Source organism: Mus caroli, chromosome 13 (genome assembly GCF_900094665.2).
Source record: "Mus caroli chromosome 13, CAROLI_EIJ_v1.1, whole genome shotgun sequence".
In the NCBI taxonomy this organism is placed as follows: Eukaryota; Metazoa; Chordata; class Mammalia; order Rodentia; family Muridae; genus Mus; species Mus caroli.
This window is the reverse complement of record NC_034582.1, coordinates 19,843,575-19,863,495: the sequence shown is the minus strand read 5'-3', so window position 1 is coordinate 19,863,495 and position 19,921 is coordinate 19,843,575. Positions and strand designations below refer to the sequence as shown.

Below are 19,921 nucleotides of genomic sequence, written 5' to 3'. Positions count from 1 at the left end.
GTATTCTTCTCTGGAAACATTTGGTCTGTTTGTATTCTTCTCTGGGAACATTTGGTCTGTTTGTATTCTTCTCTGGAAACATTTGGTCTGTTTGTATTCTTCTCTGGAAACATTTGGTCTGTTTGTATTCTTCTCTGGAAACATTTGGTATGTTTGTATTCTTGGACACCAAAGTTTTATGGTGCTGTATTCCGGGGGGGGGGGTGCAGTTTTGCTATTCCAGATTGTTGGCACATATCACGTAAAGTGTCTGACTCTCAAATCATGCCCATTGGTTCTTTGGGTCTTGAATTGTTTCTTTTGTAAATCTCTTCTGTTTCCTCAGTATACTTTTATCCAATCCATTGTTTCCTCTGTTAATCTATTCACTCTCTCCTCCTCTCTCCCAGTTTCTTATTCACATGTGCTGTGCTGTTTAACCTTAAATGTCCCACTTCTGTCACATTTTGCTTATATTTCTGTTTTGTGGCTTGGCTGTGTCACATACCCTCAGTTGCACTGTTTCTCTGGTTCATGAGTTTGGGATAGGCTGGGCATTGTTGACCTAGTGGCTTGAAAAGTGGAAATAACACTCAGTGAATCTTGGTTTTCAGCCAGTCCTGTTCATGCCACTGCAAGCTTCCCACTCACTTCCACTTCCGGAAGTACCCTGCTCTGCTGTCTACAGCCCCAGAGGCCACTTCAGGAAGTCATCTGCTCTGCCCTCTGCAGCCCTGAGGCCACTTCCGGAAGTACCCTGCTCTGCTCTCTGCAGCCCCTGAGGCTCTAGCTGCTCCTGGACCCCTAGTTTTTATTTCAGGCGCTCAGATCCATGAAGCTATTTTGTGCTCGTTGGGCTTCCAAGTAATGTTCCTATTCTCACCAGGGTGGTGTGGGTTTTTTATTGTTCTTCCTTTGCATTTACCCTTTTTTACAGTATTGATGGAGTTTCTGAGGAGCTATGGGGAGGCCCTGTCTCCAGCTTTGAGCGGCTGGTCCCTTGTGGCATTCATTCTGTTTGGTTTTTGTTTGGTTGGTTTTTGTTTGTTTGTTTGTTTGTTTTGGTTTTTCCCCACTTCCCAAGTTTTAATGTATCCCAAAATTTAAGCTTATTCTGTCTAGTTTTGTTTTTAGATACAGCGTCTCCTGTAGCCCAACTAACCTTGAATTTCATATAGTTAAGGCTGATCTTGAACTCCTGACCCTCCTACTCCATCTCATAAATACTAGAGTCACAGGTAGTGCTCTACCAGCTCCCTGGCCTTGAGTCTTTATTGTTGTTGTTGTTGTTGTTGTTGTCGCTTCTTTCAGCAGTGTATTCCATTAAATCAACAATCCAAATATTTGCCAGGATTAAGCACTAAGTGTTGGATTTCACCAATTACCTAATAATTACTGATGGTCAAGGAAGCCCTTTTCAGTGTGCCTCGAATTAAATAAAGCAGTTGCCCAATTATGTCCCAAGATACCCCAAGATAGTTCACCCTTAAGTGTTCAATTGTTACAAAGCACAAGTCTGTCTTCAATCCTGCCTGACTCCTTTCGATTCGCTCATAGTCTGTGCGTTTTGTTTCCTCTTTGGAAGCTGTGTGAGGAAGATTCTCAGTTTTTATGTTTCTAAGCCCAGGCTTAACCTTTTAAATGCTACAGAATGTGGCTGTTTATTGGTAAGTTTCTCATGGAACTTGTATTCATAGCCAAGCCAACAGTTTCTATGTCTTGGTTGTGGTTGCAGGAGGTCATCCTCGCGCTCCTCAGATGCCCACGAACTCGGGGAAGGAGATGAGAAGAAAAAACGGGACTCTCGGAGGAGTGGCTTCCTCAACCTGATTAAATCCAGGTCCAGATCTGAGCGGCCACCCACAGTCCTGATGACGGAAGAGCTCTCCTCCCCAAAAGGGGCAATGCGGAGCCCACCAGTGGATACCACCAGGAAGGAGATAAAGGCAGCGGAGCACAATGGTGCTCCAGACCGCACAGAAGAGATTAAGACACCGGAACCCCTGGAGGAGGGTCCAGCAGAGGAAGCTGGCAGGGCTGAGCGCAATGACAGCAGGGGCAGCCCGCAGGGTGGCCGGCGCTATGTGCAAGTGATGGGCAGTGGGCTGCTAGCCGAGATGAAGGCCAAGCAGGAGCGGAGGGCAGCATGTGCGCAGAAGGTGAGGAAGGGGTTTGTACGTTTGCTTCGTTGGGGAAAGAGATACAGAAAAATAGCTTGTTGGTTAGATGGAAATGTAAATTCTGGGTGCCCGAGAGATGACTCTGTGGTTATGGGCACTTGTTACTCTTATAGAGGACCCTGGTTCCGTTTTTAGCATCCATATGGTGGTTCAGAACCATCAGTAACGTCAGTTCCAGGGGACCAGACGCCCTCTTCTTAAGGGCCCCAGATACACAGGAGGTGCATATACATACACATGCAAGTAAAACACTCATAAAATAAATCTTACAAAGAAAATGTTTAAAAATGTAACACCTAAAGATTTATTCCCAAAGAATTCAGAGTCCGGATTCCGAACTCCTGGCTTGTCTTCCCTGCCCCAGGCCCGGCTTTGTTTAATATGTTAGTTGTTTTGGGACAGGGTCTCACACAGTAGCACAGGCTCACCTCAAACTCACTTTGTGGTTCAGGTTGGTGTCAGATTTTCTGTGTAGCACTGGGTGGCCCCAAACCCCTGGTGGTCCCCCCTGACTCAGCCCCTGTGCCTTCTTTGAGGTTATTGCCTAGCTCAGAGCTATACACTCTTGAGAACCAAGGGGCTTTAAAGGTATGCCCCACCTTTGGCTACCCTGTGCTTTTGGTAGAAGCCTGCAAGTACTGGTCCCCAGATAGGGCTGGCCCTGGCGAATCTGAGCAGAGATGCTGAAGGTGGCTAGAGATGGCAGAACCAACAGACAAAAGGACCAGGTGGCAGGCAGAGCCGGTAAAGGCCTACTGCGTCCCCATGTCGTTCAGAGCTTAAGCTCTTTCCAGGCTTCAAAGTCCTTTCCCATATTCTCCATTTAAATTTCAAAAGAAAAAAGTCAGGGTCTCCTGTTAGAACGGATTGATTACTGAGTCCACTGCTGCTGCTGTGGAGGAAGCAACACCAGTAGAAGTTGCTAAGTCCCAAGGATGAGCATATAGCGTTGTGGTCAAATGCTGGCCCGGCATGTGTGAGGACCTGAGTTCTCTCTCCAGCACACCAAAGGAAATTTTTGAAAAAGGAAAATAAAAATGTTGAGTTTCCTCAAAATTCAGCTTAAAGATGGTTCACCTCCCTCCCTTGAAGCGTTGTGGTACTGGAGATGAAGCCCCGCCCACAGGACCTGCACAAGTTCATCCGTCAACCTCCACCCAGCTGCGTTACTGTTTTGAGTCTCTTTTTTGGAATTTTGTCTTTTTTTCTTCTATAGCTTCTTAAAGGGATGTAGCCTTGTAGTGATTATTAAGATAGAGTGCCCAGGTTGTAGGCACCGTCCTGAGCTCTAGGAAAGGTTCCCCAGAGAAAGGGAAATTGTGCATGTGTTGTGCTCAGGGCATTGGAAGGAAACGGTTCTCCCGAGTAGGCCTTGGCTTGGAGGAAGTAAAAGGTGGCCTACACAGCAGACAGGGCTCTCGTGTTATCTCTTCACATCTGCTGTTTATTAAACTCTGCATCCCATAAGCTTTGCAGCTGTTCACCATAGTTCTACCCAGCAATTTCCCAGCTACAGCTACCTCCCTTACTCCGCCCCTCAGACCCTTCCTATAGCCCAAAGTTGGGAGAGCCTGCATAACTGTCTTCTACTGGTGCCTATTGACCTTCACTATGCAGGGTGCTGAAAAATACTTCAACCCCACCATGAGCCAGATGCCTAAATATTTTATAAATGTATAGCAGCAAATGCTGTATTTTCCTAATGAAGTATTTATCACTGTGTCCTGGGATGAACAGCTAATTGGTGAAAAGTCAGGAAGTCTAGAGTGGTTTCCCATGTATTTGGGACTGATGCGTGAATTGGCTCAGAGTAACAGAATCCTTCTGGTTTTGTAGTTACATTTGTGGTCCAGGTTTATGTCAATGTTCTCATAGTGCCACCTAGTGTTCCTTTTAAACAGTATTTGTTTAAAAAGTCATGGTTATTCAATCAGAAAAATCAAAGCCTTTCAAAATTCAGTGTTAGAATGCTTCCTGAAAGCATTGAGTTATTTATTTAAAAATGTTCTGAGTTATTTATAAAGGTAATAACATGAGCATCAATGGTTGAGATACAGTTGGCTCTGCCATTTTAAAAGGGGAGATGGGAAACCCCACATAGATAGGACTTCATGGCTTGTCACACTCTGCCCTCCAAACACCTGCACAGAGGACTGGTATGGGGTCCTCTTTTCTCAGGGTCACTTTTTCATAGTGATGCTTTTTGTCACAGTGGTACTGTGATCTGCTCAGAACCAGGGGCTGAGAAACCACTGCACCCCTCTGCTACCTCCTAGCAATGAACAGCATGAAAACCAATGTGTCATGGGGAATTAATCTCCTACACTATGGATACTATATTGAATGTAGGAGTGAGTGGCAGCCTCTTGCTTTTTAAGGAATGGTCATCAGCCTGCAGGTCAGAGGACCTACGTACCACTTTACCTGCTCACCTCATTTCTGTATTTTAATTTTTTTTTTTTAATTGAGACAGAATCTCACACTGTAGCTCAGGCTGACTCCCACCTCACTGTGTAGCCCAGGTTGGCCTTGAACTTGGCCGCAAGGTTCCTGTTTTAGCCTTTCCACTGGTGAAACTCTAGGCAGGAACCAGCACACCACATTTTGGGTTGCTGCATGAGAGATTGCGCAGGTCATCCTTACCTATAGAATTCTTGGATTTTATGCAGACGCTGGGCTTTTGGTTCCACCTCTTGTATTTCAGGCCCTTGCTCTAACATGGCCTTCTGCACTATGAGGGAGAAAGCTGCATTTTCTTGTCCAGTTTCAGCTCCTAGCCTAAGCCCCTCCTAGGCCATCACAAACTCCTCTCCCCAGCAGGCCCTAAAAATCCCACTGGGAGCTGAGGGTGTAGCTAGGTGTTGTGTAAGGGCCTGAGTTTCATCCTAGCAGCAGAGCCCTGTCGTCTGCGTTTTTCTCCTGATGGCAAGGCTATGTCCTACGGATCTGTATCAGTGGCAAGGGTGACCTAGCATACTGGAAGGCCCTTAAGCCTGCGTAGTACACCAAGGATGGACAAGCTTTGATTGCTTTTAAATCTTATGTATTTCGTGTGTGTATGTTTGTATGTGGTATGTATGTGCCACAGTGCATGTGGAGAAGTTAGAGGCAAACTTGCAGGAGTCAGTCTTCCCACCACCTTAACATGGGTCTTTAGCTCGGCAGAAAATGCCTTTACCTGCTGAGCTGTCTCTCTGACATCTCTGTTGCTTTTGAAACTAGAGTTCCTAGAAGCTTATGACTAAAACTCCAGCATTTGAGAAGCTAAGATAGAAGGATCATGAGTTGGAGGCCAGCCTGGACTACATATAGTGAATTCTAGAGTAGCCTAGGCTACAAAGTGGGATCCAATCTCAAAATAATACAAAAGCAAGCACAAACATACAGAAAAAGTAGATTTCTTAGACTGCAAACCTGGAATCCTTTACCTTTCTAGAGTGTGACCCCTCATGTGGATCTTGTGGGTGCTGCAAGCCTTCGTGGTCTTCAATGATAGTTCCTTCCGTAGTGACTGAGTGCAGGAGCCATTATCTGTCATTATTCATTATCTGCTATATTGTTTCTTTTCCTTTATATTTCAAATGTACTCTTGGGGGGGGGGGTATTTTGAATTTTTAGAAGCTCGGCAATGATGTCATCTCCCAGGATCCTTCCAGCCCAGTCTCGAGCAACACAGAGCGTTTAGAAGGAGGGGCGACAGGTAAGTGGAAGTACTGATGCACCCTGAGGAAAACCACTCACCTTCTGATTTGGGGACTCGCCTGTAATTGGAAGAATACAAATGGAAAAGCGTTCTCCCCCCTAACCTAAAACACCGGTCCCTTCCCATCCCAGCTCCTCCCAACTCCTCCCGAGGTGTTACTCCTGTCTCTGTAGCCATCATTTTAGTGAACTTTTTTTTTCCTGATTTCTCAGATGTAGGAAATTCAGGTTAACTAACACACACACACACACATCCCTACCTTTTCTTTTTGACAAATTCCTAAATTGTGGGCATTCTGGTAAAGGAACTAGGTATGATGTTTTGAACAGTAAGCTATGAAGTATCGAAGGAGGGCGTTTTTTCTTTGATTGATTGATTGATTGATTGCTGGGAGGAGTACTCTTCTCCTGTAACTCAGGTGTGAATAGAATCCCCCAGGCTGTTTCCTGAGGTTTTAGGTGTAGTAGAGAAGCTACATTGGAAGGAAACTAGGGGTCATTTGTAAGTCCTCTTAGAATGCTGCATGTTAACTGCAGACAGCAACTGTAGTATCAATAGGGACAGATGGGATGACATTTCAGGAACTGCTTTTTTCGTTAAGCCTGCGATCAGGGCATAGCCCTCAGCACAGCCTTCTTCCTTCAACTTGTAGCCAGATCCGTAATGGGTTGATCACTGCCCAGAACCAAGGCATTTCCTGTTGGTGTGCCTGTCCCGCCTGTCAGCTCTCAGAAAGACCCAAAAGGCTTCAAACTTCTGAAGAAATTATTTTTACTTGCAAATGTCATTTTAAAAAATGACATCTTACTGCAAGCATCTCTCAGCTCTTGTCCTCTAGAAGGAAAGAATTCAGTGGAGAGACACCAACTACTGCAGCCGTTTATTTAGCAAAGCAAGCACTTCACAGAGAAATTGAAGTGGGTGGTCCCAGAGTGTCAGTAAGCCCAGCAGACTCCACAAACAGGAAGGAAGACTTAGGCCATTTGTAAGAGTCCTTTCCCCCAGCTCTGGTCTCTGGACCAGCGAGACCCTTTTCAGATGTGCTATCAAGTCATCACGTTTCCGTGAAGAAAATCAGCCTTTCACTAGCATTTGACTCTAAAATGCTATGGATGCTTTTGTTCTGAAGATCTATGGTGAGAGATGGTAACCATGGTCTATCCAGAGCTGTATTCAAAGGATTGGTTTCTGTGACTTTTGATGTTTAAAATGTGCTTTGGCCCACTTCTCATTTTAGTGCCTAAACTGCAACCAGGTCTTCCAGAGGCCCGCTTTGGTTTGGGAACACCAGAAAAGAATGCCAAAGCTGAACCCAGAGTGGATGGGGGCTGCAGGTCCCGGAGCTCCTCCAGCATGCCCACCAGCCCAAAGCCCCTCCTTCAGTCCCCTAAGCCCAGCCCTTCAGCCCGGCCTTCTATCCCTCAGAAGCCAAGAACTGCCTCCCGACCTGGTAAGGACATCAGTAGTCTGGGAGTCAGACTGGATGTGGCCTGGCTGTAACCAAGGGTGGGCCACAAGAGTAGGTGAAATAGGATAGACTCCTTGGATGGGGGAAATGGGTGGAGAATAGGAAGCTAGAACTGGGAAACATGAAACCTAAAGGACCTGGGACCTGGTGAGGACTAACAGATTCATCACCAAGGCCCGCCATATATGAGGGGTAGGACCCAAAACTCTCCTGATGTGAGGAAAACCACCCTGGGTGTGCTGGGTCAGCAGAGGTTCACTTCTGAAATCATCTCCCCCACCCCCACCCCACCCCTCCACCCCCGGGTATTCAGACAATGCAGAGGCCAATTAAAGACAAAGGCTGCCAGTGAGATCAGCCAGTGAGTAGCTGTACAGCAGATCTGCTGACATATCAGAGTTTAGGACAGATTTTGGCAAACTGTGGGCCTGTTTTGAAAATAAGATTTCCTCCAATGGTGCAAATGTTCTGCAGATGCATTGCTGATGTGAATGTGTGCTAGGTACAGCTAAGGCTGTCCAAAAGACATTCTATGCAAGAGACTCCTCCGGCCAGTTACAAAGGTGTTTGCTGATGTAGAAAGTCTTACAGAAATGTTAAGTACTAGGAAGGGGTTGAGTTCTGCCTCATTCTCTTATGCAAAAAAAGTTCTATATCAGGCCTTCTTTAAAAATATTGTAAAAAAATTCAAACCATCAAAAGTTGAATCAGTAATGTGCTGACATATGATGAGCTACACATCTGCTCTCCTCCTCTTCTCTATAATTTCCCCAGAAAAGTTAGGAAACAGGTAGAGATGTAGCCAGGCCTTTGCTATCTTCATCAAATTGTCATTATCTTCATCTGCATCCTCCAATTGAGAAGCTGAGGCAGGAGAATTGCTGAGTTTGAAGTTAGCCTGGGCTGCATAGTAAGTCCTAGGCCAGCCTGGTCTGTAGGATGAGGCGAGTCACAAACAGACTAAGTTCCTGAAAAGCAGGAACTTGCCAACAGAAGGCTTGGTGGTTTTAGGGGCTACATGTGTTTCTTGTTGAAGTAAGGGAACAACCCATAGCATCTAACCTAATTCCTGGAGAATCTCAGTTCCTAGTTGCCGATGCCAAAAGTAAAGCTAGCTATTATTCTTACTGTTGTAAACTTTCCTTTCAGCTGTGCCAGTTATCTGGTAGCTCATGGCACACCAGGAGCTGTGCTCAGGAATTCATAGGTGCTTTAAAGGGCTTGAGAAGTCAGTGGTGTTTCAAGTCTGTCTCCTTCTGATGATTCCGAGGGATTATAGGGTCACTGGGTCTTGTCATAACTTTACTTCTGAGACGAGAAGTGAGAATGTGAGGCCGAAGAGAGTCTGCCTGTAGGCTGTCTTCCACACACGTGTAGGTGGACACACTGGCTTGAGAATCCCTCGTGCTAATGGAGCAGGGAAAGAGCATAGATAGTCCCTAAGTCCTTTCAGATAAGATCTAAAATTCCAATCTTGGCTGTTTTTACACCTCCTTAGCCCAGGAGATCATTCAGTCTCCTTGAAGGTCCAGGAACCAAAGTCCCTTGATGGGTCCAAAAGTCCATGATTTCAGATTACTCCTTAAGCACTGGATTTCATGTCTGCAGAAACATACAGATGTGTCTGTATGTACATGTGTGTTGTGACTTACTAGTTCTGAAAATTGGTAAGGGCATTGTGTCACATACAGTGCATGTTTTAAGACAATCAACAACACTGTGTCTGAGGCAGAAGGAACCTATGGTTCACTTAGAGTCTCCTTGTCAGATGTTAGCTCATTGAATATTTGCAGCATAGATTCAGATCTGTATGTATTTCAGCTTTTTCTCATTGTCACTGCTTTTTCTTTACTGTTCGTGAATGCTAATTACTTCGCTTAGCAGAAATACAGAAGTTTTCTTTTTTTTTTATGAGTCATGTGTATGTTAGGATTTACCTGGCCTATATGGTGAAGTGATGCCAGCTTTCAAATAAGAATGGAGAATTCTAATCCTGGCTGTCTGCATGCCCTTTTAGCCCAGGAGATCATTTAGTCTTCTTGTTAGGGCCAGAAACCAAAGTCCTTGATGGGTCCAAAAGTCCATGATTTCAAATTACTCTTAAAGTACTGGATTCCATGTCTGCAGAAACATGTACATATGTGTATGTATGTACATGTGTGTTAGAATACAAGTTGTAGAACAGTTTGTTTTGTGTCTTTGTACTCCTGTAGAAGACACCCCAGACTCTCCATCTGGTCCTAGTTCCCCTAAAGTTGCCCTCCTTCCACCCATCCTCAAAAAAGTCTCCTCGGACAAGGAGCGTGATGGCCAGAACAGCTCACAGTCCAGTCCTAGGAGCTTCTCCCAGGAAGGTAAGAACATTTTTTTTTCCTTTGGATTTATTCTCCCCAAAGAGTGTCATTTCAAAAGGAAATACTTAGTCCCAGACTTAAGCGGTATCTTGGAGTTCAAGTCAGCATCCCTTGGATTTAAATATGGGGACCAGTGAGGGCACATGAGTTGTCATTATGTCTGACATTAGGGCTTCATGAAGAATGAACAGAATAGCCAAGCCACCTAGCCAGAGACCTACCTTCTCTACAGGAGTAATGGCTAGAAAGTTCTCATCTGGCTCGCAGCATGCTAAGACTCATGACTAAGTTTCTAGGTCCCATTATTTCCAAGGGAAGCACCCCCTAGCTAGGAAGTATGTCACCATCGTCACAGTTGAAGGGCACCTGAAGTGCATTAACTTTGCCATGGCTCAGAAGTATGCCATCTGCCTTGTGGGACAGTGAGGCTCACTGGACTCTCTGGGTCAAAAGTGAATGTTCTACCTCTCAGAAGTGTGGCCCCTTTGCAGACAGACACTCCCAGAGTATCACTGTACCAGTGTGCTCCCTCTAGTTCACTGAGGTGGAAATGGCATTTTCCTATAATTTGCTTGCTGGCCCCTATACCCCCCAAAATAGACTGAGATCACTGTAATATGTATGATGTTTCATTTCTCCTACTTATTTTATTTCTTTAGTTTTTATTTTATGTATTTTTGTTGTTTGTTTTTTGAGGCAGAGGTCTCATCATGTAGTGGCTGGCCTGAAAATTACTCTGTAACTCAGACTGGCTGCAGTCAAATTCATAGTGAGTCTCTTGTCTTAGCCTCTCAAGTGCTAGGATTACAGGAGTGAGTCACCTTGCCTGGCCTTTCTTTAGTATTTCCAATGCACAGTAGGCATTTGGGTAAAGTATCTTACAATGCTATCTCTAAAGCAGATATGCACTATAAAAAAAGCAGTTAATCCCCATGTCCAGATCCTTGCTGTGGTTTGGGCTGCATTGTTAACTTTATATTTATTTTGGTACTTTACGATTCTGTCATCTTGCTGGCTCTAGTAGCTCGTTTTCTTTTCTTGGTAATAGTCTTAGGCAGAGTTAATGGAAGGCACAGTTGCCTATTATTCTTGTGACTTAGGAAATCTAATAAGAAAGTAAATAACATTGTTTGCTCTTCTGTCTCCATTCTGCAAATTATTTGATAGGTAGAAATCTCTCTCCTACTGTTTAGAGACAAATGAAGGTAGGGATTGGACAGAAGCTGATAAACTACTTTTGTCAAAGAAGCTAAAGAGGGAGCTGGTATTGATTCTCATTTCACAACGAGGGCATAGATGCTGTACTTGCTATCACAGCCAGAGCTGTAGAAGGGGTATACAGAGAAGAGCCTTACTAACATTCAAAGCAACCTCAGCCCTTAAAAGTCTCTCACAGTTAGGTCTTCCACTCAGTGCCTCCCCATTGGCACTCTTCTTGTCTTTCCATTCTGCAGTTTCTGTCTTCACTCCTTAGCTTTTAAGAAAGCTTTGAAAATGCCTGAGAGGATTTTAGTGGGGAGAAATGGGGGAAGGGGTCATGATGTGTGGGAACATTCATCTTATTAAAGACCATTGAAGTGCCAATGAATTCACACAAAATTGGGTGGGGGGGCCAGAGAGTTGAGTTTCATAAATTTCTGAGTAGAATATTTTTTGGAAAATAATCCCTGCTTGGGAGCATCCAGTCTATAACCCGAGAGTCTCCTGCTGCTGAGTTGGCTGAGAGCAGATAAGACTGCAGCTTGACACAAAATGCTGCTTACTTGAAGCGATTGGGCTTCCCGCGGGTGTTGGTGGTTTGGGGGAGTTTTGTTTTTAACTCAATTGCATGGTTCCCAAGTGTCAAAAAGTTGGATATACCTGATAGGTAATCAAAGCTATCAGGAATAAGAATGTGTCTTGGAGCCTCTGGTGATAATGGAAGTAACATAGGACACCACTAGCAAGCTCAGAGCTGCTGTGGAAAAGCGAGGAAATCCAAACAAGGGAGCCAGCCCTTCAAGAGCTCCAGTATTAGGATAGGTGTTTGAATCAGACCCTCCTTCCTAGCAATGGCAAGTGCTAGTGATGCTTCATCCACTGGTCCACTGGGGGTTGATTAGACTGCAGAGCCCTCCCTGAGGTTTATTTCCTGTCTGCATCCGGAAGGAACTACTGACAGTCTTGGTGCTCTGTCCTGACGTCAGGCTGAAAATACACAAAGTCTGCACACAGTGTTCAGACGTCGGAGGGGTAAGACGTTGGCTTCAGCCAATGAACTAGCTGGTCATTGGTGGGGTAGAAGACATGGCAGCCACTCATGAGCCCTGCCTTTCTCTCTAGAAGCCGTTCTCTTGCCTCTGCCTGTTGTGTGTTATTTATGCTGGTTACTTCCTTTCCTTGTTCTGCTTCCCTCTGGATTAGCGTGCCCAACTAATTTCTGAAACAGGTAAATGACTGTAATTCTTCCAAATTATTCCATAGTAAATGTGATTTTTTTTAATCCACCTTGGAATCAAAATGGTAATATGGGAGCATTTTTGTTGCTACCTTTCTGGGGCAGGATCAGAACTCACCTCATTGTGCACATTTCCATAATGTTGGCTGATGAATTCTGTAGACAACAGTGGATCTGCCCAGGACCAACACTCAATTCTTTGAGTCCTAACTCGGGTGGATGAGCTGATATTTAAGGTTTAATATTTATCATTTTAACATGGATGTCAACACATTGATGTATTTGCTACCATAAAGGGTAAACCGGATCCCTTTTCCTCAGTAGTGCAAAGAGGAGATTATTTCAAAAGGCATTCAGATCATGACAGTGGGAAGCCTTCCAGTAGAGGGAAAAGATCTTCAAAACTCTACTTCGCCATTGCAGAAGAGGAAGCGAATGCACCTGGGTACAGGAAGTCACAGCCAACAAATGGTTAGAGCCTTCGGTTTTCATCCCTCGCTGGCCTGAAGCTGATGAACTGGCGCTAACAAACGAGCTTTAATTGAGTAGCTGCTGGTGGGGGCTGGGTCAGGTCCTTTAGAGGACTGGACCCTCACTCTACTCGGCAACAGGATGGTCCCTCCTCGGGGAGGCAAATATGAAATCAAAATCTAAAACTAGATCATGGGGAGCTTCAAGTTACCTTAGGGATTTGTCTATTCACATTTTAGTGAGCATGAATGTTAATTTTTATATTTGGGGTCATATATCTTCTTTCCTTTTTTTTTTCATTAAGTTTTCATTGGAGTTAAGCTAGAAATTTATAGAACAATTGAGTACATCTCCCTATAGAACATTGGTCTAAGGGATTACCACATACTATTAGGAAAGATCAACAAAAAGGCCCCAGTCCAATGCAGACCTTGGATCACACACATGATTTTTCTTACCTGTTAGCTTTTCCTCCTTAAAAGGCAACCAATTCATTTTAGCTTTTCCACCTTAAGACACAGTTCATTGGAAATGCCAGCACTCCCCTTTTCTGCTCTCTCTTCCATTAAGCCCTATGGTAAACTTTTCTTTTTTACTGCGCTGAGAAACACAAAGGGGACACAACTGGTGTTACCCTCTAGAGGGTAATTTTACAGCCAGTACTGCCACTGACTTAGGGAAAAACATTCCAATGACCACAGTGCAAAAAGTCATGTAAATGACAATGTAGCAAACTGAGGAAGAAGAATATAACTAACATACTTTGCTATGTGAGATCTCCTTAAAGGGTATCTGCCCTTCGAGTGAAGCTCTTTTCTTCCTATAACACTTTATCAGAGGTTACCATGTGAGAGCCTTTAGATGCCTGTGGTCGGACATGAGGCCCAGCATTCCAATGTAATGAACACCATTTTCTCTAAGCATTCTGAAATCAAGTTGGTGAGCATGACTTAGGATAGAGAAAGCTTATGTTTAGAGAGTATGCCTGGGGGCAGATGCAAGACTCACAAATTCCCTACTGACTCACCATCAGCAAGAACATCCAGAGCCTGGCTTACAAACCATTGCTATGAGAAGACCCTGTGGCCCTTTCCTGGCTCCGGTATTATAGCTGAATAACAGGGTAGAATTAAGAGAGAGCCTACAGCACAAAGCAAGAAGAATAAGTCATGGAAAGGTAGAGCATTCATTCTCGCTGAGCCAAGAAGCACCTGTTCTGTAGAAAGTCAGTTTAATGGGTCCCTTACTTGTAATGAACATGGTGGTTGGGTGTTGTGCTAAGGATAGAATGTAGGACTTTGCACCTGCATAATGGGCTCTATATGGCTCAGCTACATTCCATACCTAGACTTTACTTTCCACTGTGATTCCCTGTGTAGTAGATGTATTTGTATCACAGAACTGGGGTAATACTTTGCTTTATACAAAATGTAGTCTGATGTTAGCAAAAAAAAAAAAAAAAAATCTCTTAATCTCAATCATAAGAAAGTAACATCAGTGGATAGCTACATTTGTAAAGAATGAAGGCGTTATTTTTTGAGACTTCATAAGACAAAAATCTCTAGTCTTTTATGAAGTACAGTTGAGGTCACATGAATGTTTCTAGATTCTGGAAATCTACATGTTAGATCCACTTACATCTCTTATTAACAAGGCACCCTTAGTACAAAAACAAGAACCACTGAAAGCACTCACATGGCACACAGGAAACCACCCCTGGGACCACATCTATCGGCCAATAAAACAGAGAAAGAAAGGAGATAGTTACAGAGATGAACCCACTCCTAGGAAAGCTGTGAGAAGAAGCCCTGCGCCCATGTCTGACTTTCCCATGACCTCAGTAGTTTCTTTACCATTCTCCTTGTTATGGGTTGGGTCAAATTTTGGTAGGATTAAATGGGACCATCTTGTATTAACTTTTCTGCCTTGAAATAGGGAACCCCCAAAATTTCACAGGTACTTCAATTAAAGTGATTTGTGTCTATTGTGTTGTTTTGTTAGTGCCTATTCTCCACCTTTGAGAATGCCATAGTCTCTGCTTTTTCAGTCATTCTTGGTTAGTCTGTTTTTAATGCATTTAGCAGAGCAACTGACAGAATCATGGGTTGGACTCTCAAGTCTTTTAAGAGCAATCCCGTTGGCACTAAACGTGCTTTCCCCAAGCCCTGTGTTCATGAAACAAAGGGAAGCTATTGTTCTCCAAGCATGCTGCATATTTAGTCACAGTTGATGTGGTTTAATCGTGGGGCTATTTTGATACTGATCTCATGTCCTTTCCTCTCTGGTGATAAGATGTGATATTTTTGTTAGCAATTATCCTATTTTCTTGAAGAAAATAGCCCCGCTATTGTTTGGCTATGTTTGTGTCACAACCCAATTCTGGGAGTCCCTTTCTATATTCTTTGCCGCTTCCATAATCCAGCCTGCAGCCACAGACTCTTGCCTGGTCTCACAGTCTGTGAGCTAGTGCTTGGCTCGACTTTCTTTCCCTGGACCCAGATCCAGGTTCTACTTCCCATGCCCCCTGTAAGAGTTCTTCAAGAGCAAATAACTATAGTGGTGCAGACCTACAGAGAGCTATAGTGGTGTAAACCTACGATCCCAGTACTTGGGAGGTAGAGGCAAGAGGGTCTAGAGTTCAAGGTCATTTTTAGCTACACAGAGAGTTAAGAATAACATAAAACTCCATCTCAAAACAATTAACACATTTTCAGGAAAAAGTCAGCAGTTGTTTGGGATTTTTTCCAAATATTGCTAGAAAGACTTTTAAAAGCAGGGCCGGGATTGGAGAGATGGCTCAGCAGTTAAGAGCACAAACTGTTCTTCCAGAGGTCCTGAGTTCAATTCCCAGCAACCACATGGTGGCTCACAATCACAACCATCCGTAATGGGATCTGATGCCCTCTTCTGGTCTGAAGAGAGCAACGGTGTACTCATATACCTAAGATAAATAAATAAATAAATCTTTAAAAAATAAAATAAAATAAAAAAGCAGGGCCACCTACAGAGTATTATTTTAAAGAAATGCCCTGTTTTATCCTAGAAGATATTATCTCCCTGGAGTTTATGATGGAGAAATCATTTCCAAGCTTGCATGTGAATCTCTAACTCCAAGTCTGTATGCATATTTTAGAAGCTTAAATTTTGCATATATACATATGCAAAGTTGAGTCAGCTTCAAGAAGACCTTATGCTTGAGGTTCCCCACATTTATTTCCACCTCAGACAAGATTTGAATATGCTAGGCAGTATTTCCACTTAATAAGTTACCATTTGGTCCATATTCTTGAGTATCTTTTACCCATCAATAGTACATGGGATGATAATATATACAAGTATAGCTAGACTCACACATCAGGACACCCTAGCATTCTTTACTTTACTGCATTTGGCATCATAATGGCATGCAATGAAATAGATGTTTTCCCTAAGGGCTGGAAATTGACTCAACAAAGAACATACCTTCTGCAAAGTTGTTTGTGCCAGGGATCGGGATTGACTAGGTTAGAAGACCAGTAGAGTGCTGAGCTTAGTTCTTCAATTTCTGCATTTGGTTCTTCCTGCCTGCATCTAATATGAAGGACATGCCAGATGCTACTAGGGTCCTTTTCCCATGCAATCACAATTTAATCAATGAAGGTGGGTGTATTTAGGATGAACCCCCCCACACATTGGTCCTAAGTATCAAACCCAAGGCCTCACGCAGGCTCTACTATCGTGCTCCACCTCTGTTCTAGGATGTGTTTGCAGTGTCCCTATCTAGTTAAGTGAATAGCCTTCTTAAAACTCTTATTTTTCCTCTTAGTCTCCATGTGGTTTTTACTGTTATGGCTAAGTATGACTCTGTGTTAGCAACCAGAAAGGAAAGGGTTAACTTGGTGATGTTTGCTCTCTTCTCCTCCCCACTGCCATATTTTGTGGCCCCCCCGCCACCTCCCTAACCTTACCTGAAGGACACAGAAGCCCAGTATCCACTTAGCAGGTCAGTTCCTGGGAAAAGTCAGGCTGCCTTTTCCAGGAAACTTGCCATCATGTATCCCTCTAGATTCCCTTCATGCTGGCTGCTGTGGCCTGATCTGGGTTTACCTGGCATAAATTTTTGGATCCTGAATGTCTTCATACTTAGAAAGTATTTTTGTGTCATTCCATGTAAGATGGGTTTTTGGACTGTGTTTCCAAGAAGTTAAAAAGTATTGCTAAGGATCGGAAGGTTGGTTATCTTAACCTAGGCAGGGGAGTTTTCTCTGAAGACAGATGAGCTCCTCATGCCCTGGTTAGTTTTCCTTGAATCTCTCACGGGAGTGTTAGACACTTCTTCCCATTTCTCTGTCATAGAAGAACAAGGTTTGGATTAAATTAGAACGCAGTACTCCGAGATAGCTCAAGTCCCCTCTACTTTTGAGGTTAGATTTCTTGCCAAGTGTGCTTAGGATAATTTTATTTCTTCACTGCTCCCAGCACACACCTAGGCTGAAAGCTGAAAGGACTCTGTGGATGCGAACATCCAAGTGCTTTTCTGATGAAGGGCAAAATATTTAGAGACATTTTTTTTTTCCTTCCAAACCTGGCTTATCAATAGCTTCCAAAGGACCAATCACCCAAAATACATTGAGATTTTTTTTTCTTCCAATAAAAGCATTTAAAAACAACTATTTGTTTCTTATATCTCAGCCCTCTCTGAAAACTTGCCGAAAGCTACTGTCAAAAAGAAGACACAATTCTAAGGGACTGGAGAAATGGTTCAGTATGTTCAGTGTTGTAGAGGTCAGGAGTTTGGTTCCCAGCATCTGTATCAGGTGGCTCACAATAAATCTAGTCTTTAGGGGTACCTGCGTGTGTGCACACACACATACACATCAAATCTTTAAAATAATTAAACTGCTTGTTTTTATAATGGGATGGAAAAGTTGTTTGCCCCCACCCTCAAGATTTTGGATAATTTCAATGTAATGTTATTAACTGAAAATCACAATGCGTTTTGTTAAATGCTAGAATCTGATGATGTCAACTAAATTCGAAAGAGATCCTTGATATATTTATGCATAGCTTTTGATTTTCCCTTCCTGAAACACTAGCTTGAGATAATCACTTAGACCACAGGGCCCCTAGCAAGAGGATTTTTATTTTTAAATATAGCGTATATATCAAAGTAGTCAGAAGCAGCAGCGAGTGAATCATGTCCATGTGTCTTTCCCAGGACTGGAGATGATTCCTGCTTGCATTCCTGGGATTTGGATGTCAGAGCAGCTATGCTTTTTGTTTAAGCAGCTTTCCATGTGGCATGGGATTGGTATTTTTTAGTTAAGGTGGCGTCTCTGCAATAGACATGGGAGTAATATTTATTAAATATCACTGGAGTTTAGCCTCTGAACCAATTATTTTCCAGGTATAATGACAGAAACCAGGATGTAGGTAGAATGAGCATGGACTTTAAAAAGAAAAATAGACAAAACCTATCTGTGGAATTGGGAAGACATGAAGCAGAAAGTTCTAAATATATACCAACAGCCCAGATCCAACCAAGCTCAGCCCCCACTGCTGTGTGAACCCTCCAGATTAACTAGTACCTGATAGCAGTCAGAAACAGCCAATAGGAGTGAGTACTTTACCTGTAGGGTTGAATCTGTCACAGGCATTATTTAATGCTTTGTCACAGATTTCATCTGTAGGAAGTGAAGCACAGGTGGTCTGAGGCACAGGAAGAAAGGTCTGTCTGAGTAAGCAGCCTTCAGCCCTCTGTAGCCAGCACCTCTGCAAGCCTCTGTGTGCCCTGTCCTCTGTGCTGTGTGAAGGGGCAGCCTTGGCTGTGGAGGCCACCTGGCTCAGAGCAGCCTCCGTGACTCCTGATGGCTTCACCCTCTGTTTGCCTACCATTTCCTCCTCCAGTTCACGTCCACATCTATGTGGGGTTCACCCCATCATAGACTGGTCTTGCCCATGTCTGTTTGCTTGTGTCCACTTGCCTGTGGCTTCATTGGTTTGTCCTCAACTTCTGTCTAGAGTGTGTCGAAGCTTAATGCAGGTTTGTTTCTGAAACAGTCCATCATGGCCCCTCCCCTCGCCCAACTGTTTACCAGGTATTGTTATTGCCTTGTCAATAAACTGTTCCTCTTCCCTGCCCTCTGATTTCAGTCTCAAGGAGAAGCTGGGGCCCGGCCCAGGAGTATCAAGAACAGAAGCAACGGTCCTCGGGCAAAGATGGTTACCAAGGGAGCAAATCCAGTGACTCTGGAGAAGAGGCAGAAAAAGAGTTTATTTTTGTGTAATGGTGCCCACCCCAAGCCTTTCCATGCAGGGTGCTCTCCTCAGCCCTCAGAGAGGAGCCAGGGGCAGTACCTCTTCTCTCTTCTCTTGGTGCTTTCTTCTTTCTCCCCTTTCTTCTTTCTCATACATATATATATTTTTTTTTCAAATTTTTGGTCTTCCCCCATTCTTGGCATTTGATTTCTAAATACTGTTTCTTATGCCTTCAACAAAAAGCCAGCAATTATTCAATGGGCCCTACTTGAATTTCTCTGAGGCAGCTACACATTGCCCTGCATGGTGAGTTGTTTTTGGAAATTAATGAAGTAACTGGACTCACATCCAAGTAACAATCCGGGAGATCCTGGGGTGCTACAGGGTGTGTTTGTGTCAGATCCACACATGACTCGATAGAGCAATTTATTCTTGATGTATGCAATTGCACATTGTAATTATATTAACAGAGCACACTAATAAATAATTTGTATAAATTATAAATATTAGATCTTGGGCACAGTTCTTACATTCTTTTGTGGGACATTTCCTTCCCCATGTAGAATTGTACATTTAAATCTTGGTTGGTAATATTTGCAGACCATCGGCAAGCACAGCTAAGAACAGTGTGAGAAGCTCAGATTCATGTATATACTTGATTGGAATGAGGTCTTATGAATACTCATGTTTCTGAAGGCCTTTAATTTCTGTCTGCTTATTAGTTTTTAATGTGTGGTTTTTAAAAGAAAATTTTGGCACCTGTAAAAAAATTCTAAATCCTACTCTTTATAAAACATCTCACAAATATTCACTTACATTACAAGCTGAAAGTATTTTATTCATATGTATATTTATACCAATAAAATGATTTTACAAGTGGAACTTGACTTCTTCCAGTTCTTCTTTGAGGACTGACTTATACGGTCAACCTGCAGCTTGTTACTAAAATTTAGAATAATCACAGTCCGCAGATAATCATATAACCTGGAAATTATTACTTTCAAAATAAAGATAATTTGATAATTCCATAGTCTGTGCTTTGCACCAGAACACAGATGAAATTTACTAGAAGGTCACAGAGTTCTTTGTGTG

The 19,921-nt window shown here is 43.3% G+C and overlaps 1 protein-coding gene across 6 annotated transcripts in view; it reads left to right on the top strand.

Moving 5' to 3' along the window:
- Carmil1 (capping protein regulator and myosin 1 linker 1) overlaps positions 1 to 19,700 on the top strand; it is a 263,753-nt gene extending 244,053 nt beyond the window's left edge. For 2 of the 6 annotated variants that reach the window (XM_021180629.2, XM_029468353.1), the window contains 5 exons: positions 1,715 to 2,138; positions 5,778 to 5,859; positions 7,100 to 7,312; positions 9,544 to 9,684; positions 18,725 to 19,533. In XM_021180629.2, coding sequence (XP_021036288.1) covers positions 1,715 to 2,138; positions 5,778 to 5,859; positions 7,100 to 7,312; positions 9,544 to 9,684; positions 18,725 to 18,858 — 994 coding nt within the window. In that variant the 3' untranslated portion in view covers positions 18,859 to 19,533. Of the gene's footprint in view, positions 1 to 1,714; positions 2,139 to 5,777; positions 5,860 to 7,099; positions 7,313 to 9,543; positions 9,685 to 12,087; positions 12,113 to 12,442; positions 12,593 to 18,724 lie in introns of those variants that run through there. The other 4 variants (XM_021180627.2, XM_029468355.1, XM_029468354.1 and 1 more) reach the window with 4 other exon arrangements.
- The last annotated feature ends 221 nt before the right edge of the window (positions 19,701 to 19,921 follow it).